This window comes from Musa acuminata, chromosome BXJ2-1 (genome assembly GCF_036884655.1).
Source record: "Musa acuminata AAA Group cultivar baxijiao chromosome BXJ2-1, Cavendish_Baxijiao_AAA, whole genome shotgun sequence".
NCBI lineage: Eukaryota > Viridiplantae > Streptophyta > Magnoliopsida > Zingiberales > Musaceae > Musa > Musa acuminata.
The window spans coordinates 6,089,002-6,101,090 of record NC_088338.1 but is presented as its reverse complement, the minus strand read 5'-3'; the positions used below and the strand labels follow the sequence as shown (position 1 = coordinate 6,101,090).

Here is a 12,089-nt window from a genome sequence, read left to right as displayed (position 1 = left end):
TTATTATATTAAATGACTATGGATTGAGATTCATTATTTATGTAATAATATATTAATTAATCTGAATTATTTATCTTTATTATGCTATTACTAGCAAATACTAATAGACTCGAACCAATTTATAGACCATGACTCTCTTAATCGTGGGTGACAATTATCTCAATGCAATTAGTGAATCATTAATATATTTCTATAAACATGGTGCAAAGAAGATATGAACGAAAGAAATGTACACCATTATAAATTATGGTGATTAAAGCATATTAATTATAGGGGTTATTTCGCAAAATTTGTATCACCAACACCGTTGCCTGATGTACAGCTTAAAACGTATAAAACCATGGGGGCTTTTTCGCAAATAATGTCTTGACCAATAGATAATAATTACGTAACAAATAGGGGTGTTTTGGGGACTTTCCTTTGCTGTGGGGCTTCGTATATAAACGCACAGAACCAAAGAGACGGGCTTCAAAGCGACGGCAGACGACGCTTCCGCTGCGGCCATCTCGAGCGACAGAGATCGTCAAGGAGATAAAGGTTAGAAATTATTGTGAAATCGACGCAAATCCAGTCCAATTATCTCTTTTAATCTCCTTTCTAGTGGCACATTAATCGCCTTCTGCTTGCATTTATTGTCCATTAATCAACAGATCCGGAACCGAAGCCGGACATGCTCGACGCAGGGGCGCAGCCGGTGAGTCTGTCAAGGTACAGATTCATTAATCGACTTTTATAGTCTTGGTCGATACTAATGGTCGAGTCGGTGTTAGTAATGATCTTTGGTCGTCAGTTGGTAGATATGTAGTCAATCCATAGTTATCTGGTCTTTCAGAGTAGGAATCTCGAGAGTCTTCGGGCAACATGGATCTGCCTTCCAGCACCCTTGAAACGAGCGTCCGAATGTTAGCATCATCGGAAAAAAGTAGCTTCTTTCTTTTCTCATTATAAATGTGAGTAATATCTTTGTACCGAGTAGAAAGTGGGGGGTTCGAAGAGAAATAGGATTATGATGATGCCCACAATTTAGTCACTGTAGTTTGGATCCTTCAACACTATCTTGAGCTCTGTGTTTGTATGGCGATTCTGAAAGAGCTATCAATCTTTGAGAAAACAGATACCTTGGATGGAGAATCACCTTCGCATGTCTTCTAGGTTTTTAATTAGACAATCACGTTGTTTAGCCAAAAAAGTTGTTCAAGTTATAAATTGTACCTTTAAATAAGCTATTGATGTAAATTATTAGGATCAATTGCTTTTGTCATTTAATCATATGATGCTTGCTTTTATTTTTGATTGCCATCTGGACTTTATCAAGTTGAGAAAGCTAAGGAAGAAGTGTTAATGTAGTCTCCTTACGGAAAAACTTGTGTGACTAAATAACCAGTTGGAAGTCTTTATTGTGCAACTAATGATTTTCCTCAGTCGTTCTATTATGATTGGAAATACTATTTTTGTGTTGTACATGCTCTTTTCGCTGGTAGATCTATATTATGTAATTTCTGGGCATATTGAAGTGTGACATTAATTGCATGAATCACCTTCTTGGCCTGGTTTGATGTAAATTTATGCTCTTAGTTGCTGCTGGACTACATGCTCTTTCATATACTATATGCATTAGTGCTAGAGTGTTTGAGAAGCTTGGTTTTCAGTTGGACTACATGCTCTTTCAGATACTATGTGCATTAGTGTAAGATTGTTGAAGGAGCTTGGTTTTCAATAATACTTGATCTTCATTTTCAAGCAATTTACACTAATATTATTATATTTCCTAATTTTTCTGTAAGTCATCTGAAAGTATAGTTACTATCCCTTGCATTTATGAGTTCTAATCTGAGAGATTTTCAACTATCACAAAATATTTCAGATACATATCTCCGTCAAAACCTTAGTACTTTAATTGCATGAGGTGTTAATATCTCCTTCCCATTAGATAATGTGATGTTAACTCTCTTCCTAATATGCTTGTAAAAAAACAGTTGGGACTTGTTGGTTCTCTTATTACTGACTAAAATTTATTGCCCTCTTCTTGCACGTGTTGCACATATTATTTTGGTCACAAATGAAGCCATGTTGTAGTATGGCTTCAGTGGGTGTATTGAATTAAAGATTGACATAATAACATTTGATAGTGGTTCACAATGAACATAAGAGCCATTTTATCTTCGCTTTTTGCAGTAGACTCTAGTCTCTGACCTCTTCTATGCCAAAGGTTGTTTTTCATCCAACATTGGTGACGTATTTGTACGTATAATATCACTGTTGTTATTGTTGGTGGTGCAGTGCACGCTTCCTGACTTGTGCTGAAGCGTAGAATAAGTTATCGGGAACACTAGGTTCTTGACATTGGGAATTGACGTTTGCTGCAAAAGGAGGGAGGCATGTGGACAAATACCAGCCAAATTTGTGATGCTGAGCTTGTCGTTTTTTGGGGCCCTATGTCAACTTCATGGTATAATTTCTATCCCATCATACTTGATGCAACAGCAGCCACATCTATTTTTAATTGTATCCTTTATGTGAGTTGAGATGAACTTCGCATGGTGGGTACCATTTTCTTTCCCAATGTCGATTAATCATGAGGCAGAATATTAAGACTGACAATACACATGTCAACTGTAAGGCTTCTTGCTTCTTCTTTCTTTTTTTTTTTTCTTTTTTAGCAAAGGTAAACGATAAAGATGAAATTTGATCTAAAAACTCTGTTACAGTAGACAAGATGTTTACCATTAAGCTAACTTATATCTTGCAAAAAATTTGTAAGATAAGGTTTTAAATCTCAATCCAGGGAAAATGAAACAGGTAGTTCACTACCTATTAGTTACATCATCATCACATTATTATTTAATGTGTAAAAATTTATTGGATGACGATTTAAAATGATATGACCGAATACTATGATCTTTATCTTGGTATCTTGAGGCAATTGTATATGTGAATTTAGATAACGTAAAGATTTTTCCGGGTACTTACTCGTAAAGGCTGGTACAAGTACAATTAGCAATATGTCTAATGGGAGATATAGTGGCATGGATATGCACATTTTTATCGATTCTGGTTTTCATGATGTCACTCTTTTTCCTTATTATCGGAAATGAAACCCGTACTTATCTCAGTGGAATTTGCTTATGTGAATTGAGGTAACTAAAATAATTTTGGGAAAATATGTAAGTGCTATTACAAGTACAACTAGCAATGTGACTAATTGGAGATACATTGGCATGATTTCCATGATGCAGCTTTTTTCACTTATTATTGCGAATGAAGCCTAAGTAACGCTATACTTGTTATACTCTCTCGGTTGCTCCGTTGTCAGATGATGATGTATTGCTTGATTAGTTTTGACGCAAATTAACCGCTTCTTTTTGGCAGCCTTTTCTGAAACAAATGATATACGATTTGCAGAAAATAGGAAGATTGTGGAGATCTCAGATATTGGTGGAAGGTCACACCTGACAACCCAAAAGTTGGAGATTTGAGAAAGCTAGAGGTGAATCATGTGATGCTGCTTCACGAGGCCATTCACAGGTACAATTTGAGCACTCCACTTCATACTTGCTAAATGAGTGTTTTCGTGCTGATTGTGATAGCCTTATCAACTGCATGATACTGTTTACTATGTGAACACAAATTTCTCATATTTTTCAAGTTATTTTGAACACAATTCCAGTGATGCGAAGTGTCAAGGCAATACAGATAAGTGTTTGCTGAGTCAATAAATGAGACTACCTTGTACTGGGGAATCAATCTAGATAGAGTCTGTGACCTACCTTGGCATCCTAGAAAGTAGCTATGTTGACCCATTGTAACATCAAGTCCCAAGTATGTTGCCACTTTGATTCCAGTTTGATGTGAACAAGGGATTGGGTTGCAGCTCTTACCTGTGGTGAATACCTCGGCTTGGGTGTTAAAAAAGAATATTCATGTGTAAGATTATGAGGTAAAAATTGAAAGACGACCATAAGATTCAGCTTACGATTTTAGGTAGAATTGGTATCAAGATACGATGTATGTTAACTAGTATGATTTACATTCATCATGAATCTCAACATAGAATTAGAACTAGTGTTTACAAAAGAATTTTCAAAAAAGAAAATAAATTTGTTTATAGTTTGATCTTTTCTTGTAAATATGGGCAGGTAATTGAACCATACGTGAATAAAATAGAAGATGGTCTTAAATAAATATCTATACGTGAGTTTGTGAGATGAATATTAAAAGAAGAATCCCGCATTCTTCGGAATTGCATGAGTTTTAACATATGTTTGGTGGTTTTTGGATTGAATCGGTGTTGAATGTGATACATGTTAATCTTGATTAATTTGACTCGGATTATGGATTAGGATGAGGGAGGTAGTATATGGTGATCATGGAAAGGAGTTTGTCCCTGTCCACTGATGGCAAGCCTTCCACTACAAAGCAACTAGTTGTATTAGAGCCCCTGAATTATTAGAGAGATCTAGTTGAGCGAAAAGGATGCCCAACTTGAATGTGTCCTGCTTTAGGAGCTTTGGTCCCTGCAGCACCTGCAGCTCTTTATTCATCTCGATCCCCCTCCCCTGTGGCTTTTGTGATGGGGTGTTAGGGATAAAGTGGCCATCATTGATGATCTCCGCCCTTCACTTTCCCCTTCGCCCATGCCTCGGTGCTTCTGTGGCCAACAACTTCAATTGGGTCGGTTTCATCTGTCACCTTAGGAGAGCGACTGAGAAAGGCTCGCGTGCTGGGGTGACTCGTTCAGCATACACACATCTGTGCGAGGATATCCCCCGCTGCGACATGCGTCCTTCTCCACTTTGCCTGCTCGATTGCTGCCTCGTTGCATTGCATCTGCTCTGCCCTCCTGTACTGGCGCACTAGGCTGGCTCGCCCTTGTTCTCCCAGACTGTAGCTTCATACCTTTCTCTGCATGCGACACCGATCGAATACTGTATTGGAGTCGTAGTGCTGTGAGCTTCGGATTATGACCGGGGGAAATAGTGAGGAATCTTGAACAGAAGACGAACAACTGTGCGTTCTGTCATTGGCTGTTGTCAAATGATTGATATTTTACCTGCTCTTCCAATTTCAAAGTAGCACAGAATACAACTCTAGGTGTTGGAAATTGACCGGGAAGGTGATAGATTTCTTCTCTTCATACGAATACGACAGACGATTTTTTTCTTTCATCGTTATCATATTGGATTAGGTATCATGACGCCAATCAAACTTCTGATGCTAGAAAGGTCGGTGTCTGACGTCGAGGACAAACACGCAGCGGATGGATCTGTATCGAGGAAACGTGGGATCTTTCTTGTGCAGGGACGACGGGGGATGGAAGAGAAGAGGAGAGGAGAGGAGAGGGGGGCGCGAAGTTTGGTTGTGCAGCGGGCCCAGTTTCCCGGCCAATCAATTACCGGCCATGGAGATCAGAGGGATGAGAGAGGACAGGGAACGAGTAGGAACAGCTGGTTTCATCTCCGTTTGCCCTGGTCATAAATTAATGAGGAAGTAGGATTAGCTGGTGACACTGATGCTCACCTCCTGCCCTCGTAATCTTCCTTTTCCACGCCCCAAGGAGAGACTTTGGCACAGTCGTCATTAATGACGATATCACGGCGGTCCGAAGTCAACCTGCACTCCTTCCCCGTGATCACCACCTCCCTCCTCAACCTTTCATTAATTAGACCACAAATCCACCACGCTTTCCGTAAGCCAGCAGTAGCTTCAACAGCTAGTATAATATACAGGGTTAGGATCCCTTGTGGTGGACTCAATGAGGTGTGTGCGCGGTAAGATACAACAGTGTTCAATTCATCTACTGCAAGGGAATGGCCATTATGGAGAAGAAACAAACCATAGACATAAAGGCGGCCGATTCTTGACCTTCCATTTTGGTCTATATATATGAAATGGTCGCTTCCATGTGCTCCTACCTGTGAAGCAGAAGGCATATAGGAGCTCGTCCTGGCCTGGCTTCCTGTGTTAGGAATTTGCTTGACCAGTCTTTCTCCTTAGAGGAGGAGAGGAGAGAGAAAGAGAAAGAGAGATGGGGAAAGGAGAGGGGGATGAGGGGTGCGGTGGAAAGAAAGGGAGGTCTTCCTCCTCCTCCTCCTCCTCCATGTCCTCCTTTTGGACAATATTCATGCATGCCGACGCGACGGATGTGATGCTGATGACGATGGGGTTCATCGGCGCCGTCGGCGATGGGCTGTCGATGCCCACCATGCTCTATATGACGAGCAAGATCTTCAATAACTTCGGGAACGGACCTTCGGCTTTGTCTGTTTTCACCGACACCATCGACAAGGTGACTTATGCCTCTCCTTTCTTCTTCTCGTCTCTCTCTTTTGGATCCCTCGTAAGAAGCTGCTAATCCTTTTGGCCATGGCGCGCCTCAGAGTGCGGTTTACTTGCTGTTCTTGGCGTGCGGAAGCTTCGTGGTGTCGTTCTTGGGTACAACTCTCACCACGCTTCATCCCTTTCCGTTTTCTGTAGCTCCCTGACGTGCATATTTGCCTGATGGTGTTGGTTGATGGCTGCAGAGGGATATTGCTGGACGAGGACAGGCGAGCGTCAAGCGTCGCGGATGCGAGCGCGGTACCTGAGAGCAGTGCTGAGGCAGGACATAGCGTACTTCGATCTCAACGCTGGGTCGGGCACCGAGGTCATCACCAGCGTCTCCAGCGACAGCCTGGTCGTCCAAGACGTGCTCAGCGAGAAGGTCTTGCTGCTCCTCGCCCCCACTCGCTTCTCTTTGATGAAGGCTTGAGCCTGAGATGCTAACGGGGGATCATGCAGGTGCCCAACTTCATCATGAACGGAGCCACATTTTTGGGCAGCTACGTGGTCGGATTCTTTTTGATATGGAGGCTGGCTCTGGTGGCCTGCCCCACGGTGGTGCTCCTCATCATACCCGGCCTCATGTACGGGAGGATCCTCATGGGCCTGGCGAGAAAGATGAGGGAGCAGTACAACAAGGCCGGCACCGTCGTCGAGCAGTCCGTCTCCTCCATCCGCACCGTCTATTCCTTCGCGGCGGAGGACTTCACCATGGCCAAATTCTCCGCAGCGCTCGACGACTCTATCAAGCTCGGCCTCAAGCAGGGCCTCGCCAAGGGGCTCGCCATCGGGAGCAACGGCATCACCTTCGCCATCTGGGCCTTCATGGTCTGGTACGGCAGCCGCCTCGTCATGTACCAAGGCGAAAAGGGCGGCACCGTGTTCGCCGTCGGAGCCTCCATCATCGTTGGCGGCCTGTAATGATCCAATCGCTTCAATGCCTCTCTTTCCCTTCTTGATGTCTGATAGATCGATGAAACAGGTCGCTCGGGTCGGGCCTTTCGAACGTGAAGTACTTCTCGGAGGCGAGCTCAGCTGGAGAGCGAATAATGGCCGTGATAAGGAGAGTTCCGACGATCGATTCGGGGAGCACGGAGGGCGAGGTGTTGGAGAGCGTATCGGGGGACGTAGAATTCAGGAGGGTGGAATTCGCGTATCCATCACGGCCGGATAACTTTATATTTAGGGACTTCAACCTGAAGGTGCCGGCGGGGAAGACGGTGGCGCTGGTGGGCGGCAGCGGGTCTGGGAAGTCCACGGTGGTGGCGCTGCTGGAGCGGTTCTACGATCCGCTCGGCGGCGAGATTTTACTCGACGGGGTGGACATCAGGAAGCTACAGCTCAAGTGGCTGAGGTCACGGATGGGATTGGTGAGCCAGGAGCCAGCTTTGTTCGCCACCTCCATCAAGGAGAACATACTCTTCGGGAAGGAAGACGCCACCATGGATGTGGTGGTGGCTGCAGCCAAGGCAGCCAATGCCCACAACTTCATCTCTCAGCTGCCTCAAGGATATGACACTCAGGTAGATCACTTCCATCTCCTCTTCTTAGTATTCCTGTGTGTCAAGTGTTGCTTTCATTATTGGTTAAGATTATAATTAATGGATCAAGCTGCTGAGAAATAGCTAATTAGATGGGGCTGCTTCCTTCCACTAGAATAGATTAGAACAGGCTTTGTTTCTTTGCTTTATGTTCACCATTACAATCTCTTTACAGCTACCGACTAGATGATGACTATGTTGTAATCAAATCTAGATGCCAACATCTGCTATGGAGGATCAAAATATCCTCCATATAAAATGGCCCGAGAGGGCTAAGTGCATACATTATTCATACATTTCTTTTCAATCTTAATTCTGGTGTATAGGCCCGACCATTGGAAATCTGATTCCTGAGAGGGACCCGCGAATGGTAAGTTTATTAGTGGCTTGGTGTGTGCGTGGGGTGGAGTTCAGGAAAGTTCTTTTGCGTGCGCCATTATTGGTTTGTATTATTACTGATCAATCATCATTAAAATAACAACTTCAGTCTGTATCATAAGTATGTCTGGCGCAAAAGTCTCCGGTCTATTTATTAGCTTAGACGAAGGCTTTATTTCGGGGAGATCACATTCTGGTCTTTGAGCTCGACAATATTAGATTCCTTTGGTCTTAATTTCCTGCATGCAGGAGAATAGTCTCTGATGTCTAAGAACTGCCAGTACTGTGATTGAGGCCATAACGCTGACACAGGTAGGAGAAAGAGGGGTGCAGATGTCCGGAGGCCAGAAGCAAAGGATTGCCATTGCGAGGGCTGTGTTGAAGTCGCCAAAGATCCTTCTCCTTGACGAGGCCACCAGCGCGCTGGACTCGGAGTCGGAGCGGATCGTCCAAGAAGCGCTCGACTTGGCGTCGGTCGGCCGGACTGCCATCGTGATCGCGCACCGGCTTTCCACCATAAGAAACGCCGACGTGATCACGGTGGTCCAGGATGGGCAGGTGATGGAGATGGGTTCCCATGATGAGCTGATCAGCAACGAGGACGGGCTCTACTCGTCGCTGGTCCGCCTGCAACAGACGGCGAGAGCTCGAGAGGTCGAAGGTGGGGCCTCCTCCTCCGCCGCCGCCGCCGCCATGACTGCTCTGACGGCGCACTCGCAGTTTGGCAGTAGCGGCAGCATGAGCCGGAGGTTCTCCGCGGCCAGCAGGAGCAGCTCGGCGAGGTCTACCGGAACTCCGGCCACGGACGACGACGGCGATCCGGAGCAGCCCAAACTCCCGGTGCCTTCGTTCCGGCGGCTGCTGATGCTGAACGCGCCCGAGTGGAAGCAGGCACTGTTAGGGAGCCTCAGCGCGACAGTGTTCGGCGCGATCCAGCCACTGTATTCGTACGCGCTGGGAAGCATGATATCCGTGTTCTTCTTGAAGGATCACGACGAGATAAAGTCGAAGACGAGGACCTACGCCTTCGTCTTCTTGGCGCTGTCTATCTTCTCCCTCTTCATCAACATTGGGCAGCATTACAACTTCGGCGCCATGGGCGAGTACCTCACCAAGCGTCTGAGAGAAAGGATGCTCTCCAAGACCCTCACCTTTGAGGTGGCGTGGTTCGACCAGGATGAGAACTCCACGGGTGCAGTCTGCGCTCGGCTCGCCAAGGACGCCAACGTGGTAAGCACAGACAACCCACATATGCTCTTCCTTTAGGTGCACAGATCTACATCGCCATGCTCCGCAAATTCATGCACGAGATGTGTTTGTTATTTTGATACAACGCGTGGTGTGAGTGGGAGAGTTTGGACCTTGCCAGGGTAAAGTGACCTACTCTAGCATACGACTCGAGCTAAAGTGAGTCATAGTGACTCGCCAACTGTTTGAGTTATTGCCAAGATACAGTTTCGGAAACTGGAAGCTGTATTGCTTGGTGGGTGTGCAGCTCGTCGGGCTGTTGCTGACACGGGATTCAGGTTTCATCGTGCATCGCTGACTGGGGACAAACAGGACCGCAACTTTCCGAGTCTTCGCTTCGCTTCCGAGAATACGGGCGATGAGGAATGGTGGTGTGGTCTGTACGAGCGGTCCACGCCGCTGCCATTATTCTCTCGACTTTCTCGGTGGACGCACAAGAGAACAAGCCACAGGCGCCATTCTTTTAGAGATATGGAAGGATGAAATGATTCCCGAGGCAATCCGCTTATCGAAAAGCCCAGTGTTGCGTTGCTCGTCAACTCTTGTCTCATGTAAAGTAGCATCGCCACTGTAGCCAATGACTCCTACAGTCCTAATCAAAGTCCACTGCCGTGCACTGAAACCATGGAAGCATCCGTTCAGACAAAAGGCTTCTCCCGCCTCAGCCCCATGACATTGCATCTGCATCGATCCCGTGGAATACCAAAGGGCTGGGAATTGACTGTGGTAACTTTGGATTGTTTACTGGTTGATGTGCAGGTAAGGTCGCTGGTGGGAGATCGGATGGCGTTGATAATCCAGACCGTGTCGGCGGTCGTGATCGCGTGCACGATGGGACTGGTCATCGCATGGAGACTGGCCCTGGTCATGATCGCGGTGCAGCCCATCATCATCGTCTGCTTCTACGCCCGCCGCGTCCTCCTCAAGAGACTGTCGGCGAAGGCCATCAAGTCGCAGTCGGAGAGCAGCAAGCTCGCGGCCGAGGCCGTCTCTAACCTCCGCACCATCACCGCCTTCTCCTCGCAGGACCGCATCCTCGGCATGTTCGAGGCCGCCCAAGAAGGCCCCCGGCGCGAGAGCGTACGACAGTCGTGGTTCGCCGGCATCGGCCTCGCCTCCTCCCAGAGCCTCATGACCTGCACTTGGGCCCTCGACTTCTGGTACGGCGGCAAGCTCATCGCCGACGGGTACATCTCCGCCAAGTCCCTCTTCGAGACCTTCATGATTCTGGTGAGCACCGGCCGCGTCATCGCGGACGCAGGCAGCATGACGACGGACCTGGTGAAGGGCGCCGACGCAGTTGGATCCGTGTTCGCGGTGCTCGACCGCTGCACCCGCATCGAGCCCAACGACCCGGAGGGCCACCGCCCGGAGAAGCTAAACGGCGCAATCGACATCCGAGGGGTCGACTTTGCTTACCCTGCACGCCCTGACGTCGTCATCTTCAAGGGCTTCTCCCTCAGCATCGAAGCAGGCAAGTCGACGGCACTGGTAGGCCAGAGCGGGTCGGGGAAGTCCACCGTCATCGGCCTCATCGAGCGATTCTACGATCCGCTCAAGGGGTCGGTAAAGATCGACGGGCGGGACATCAAGTCCTACAATCTCCGATCGCTGAGGCGGCACATCGGGATGGTAGGACAGGAGCCGACGCTGTTCGCCGGGACCATCCGGGAGAACATCGCATACGGGACGGAAGGGGCCAGCACGGCGGAGATAGAAGCAGCGGCGAGGGCGGCGAACGCCCACGATTTCATCAGCTGCCTCAAGGACGGCTACGACACGTACTGCGGCGACCGTGGGGTGCAGCTCTCGGGCGGGCAGAAGCAGCGGATCGCGATCGCGAGGGCCATAATGAAGAACCCGGCGATACTGTTGCTGGACGAGGCGACGAGCGCGCTTGACAGCCAGTCGGAGAAGGTGGTGCAGGAGGCGCTGGAGAGGCTGATGGCGGAGAGGACGAGCGTGGTGGTGGCGCACAGGTTGAGCACCATCAGGAACTGCGACCTCATTGCGGTGTTGGACAAGGGGGTGGTGGTGGAGAAGGGCACCCACGCCGCGCTCCTCGCCAAGGGCCTTAAAGGCTCCTACTACGCCTTGGTGAGCTTGCAACAAGGCAACAAGGGGGCGTGAACGCGGCCATGCATCGCCTCTCAGTTGCCAATTTTGCTCTCTCTCCCTCTCTCTCTCTCTCTCTTGCATTTCTCCTGCAAGAGTCGGGCCACATGAACCTACACATCGTTCTCTTCTCACTTACCATGTCTCTTCTTTTATCTTCCTTGAAGTGTTGATATATCGTAACAATGTTGTTGTTTTGCACTTTAATCTGTGCACTTCCTCCCAATTCTATTACTCTCTAGTAGCCGTAAGCATGCATATCATCCTTCAAAGGTGGCTACGGAAGTAAACAGATTAAAGAGCACCCTAAGATTAAGATTAATGATCCTACTTATCTGATCTGACCTAATCAAGTTATCTTGGAATTCAGAGCTCACGAAGAAAGAAGTTAGCTACTTTTATGTTATTCATAATCTCTTTACTATTTATAATCCCTAAAAAATAATAAAATTGTATTTTATTATTTACAATCCTTCAATTATAAATATT

General features: G+C 47.1%; 1 protein-coding gene and 1 long non-coding RNA gene across 2 annotated transcripts; both read left to right on the top strand.

The window, feature by feature from the left end:
* The first annotated feature begins 480 nt into the window (after nt 1-480).
* Nucleotides 481-2,552, top strand: LOC135598274 (uncharacterized). The gene is made up of 3 exons (XR_010481511.1): nt 481-537; nt 651-708; nt 2,281-2,552. It is a non-coding gene; the product is annotated as an uncharacterized LOC135598274 (long non-coding RNA).
* A 3,092-nt stretch (nt 2,553-5,644) lies between these two features.
* LOC103994526 (putative multidrug resistance protein) lies at nt 5,645-11,801 on the top strand. Its single transcript, XM_065092726.1, has 7 exons — nt 5,645-6,286; nt 6,378-6,432; nt 6,522-6,700; nt 6,778-7,235; nt 7,301-7,841; nt 8,550-9,467; nt 10,245-11,801. The coding sequence occupies exons 1-7, from the start codon at nt 6,026-6,028 to the stop codon at nt 11,613-11,615; spliced, it is 3,783 nt and encodes a 1,260-aa protein (XP_064948798.1). The 5' UTR covers nt 5,645-6,025; the 3' UTR covers nt 11,616-11,801.
* The last annotated feature ends 288 nt before the right edge of the window (nt 11,802-12,089 follow it).

Coding starts and splice junctions, on each gene's coding strand:
- LOC103994526 (XM_065092726.1), top strand. CDS start 6,026: ATGGGGAAAGGAGAGGGGGATGAGGGGTGCGGTGGAAAGAAAGGGAGG. Junction 6,701..6,777: donor AAGACGTGCTCAGCGAGAAG/GTCTTGCTGCTC, acceptor GGGATCATGCAG/GTGCCCAACTTCATCATGAA. Junction 7,842..8,549: donor CTCAAGGATATGACACTCAG/GTAGATCACTTC, acceptor ACGCTGACACAG/GTAGGAGAAAGAGGGGTGCA.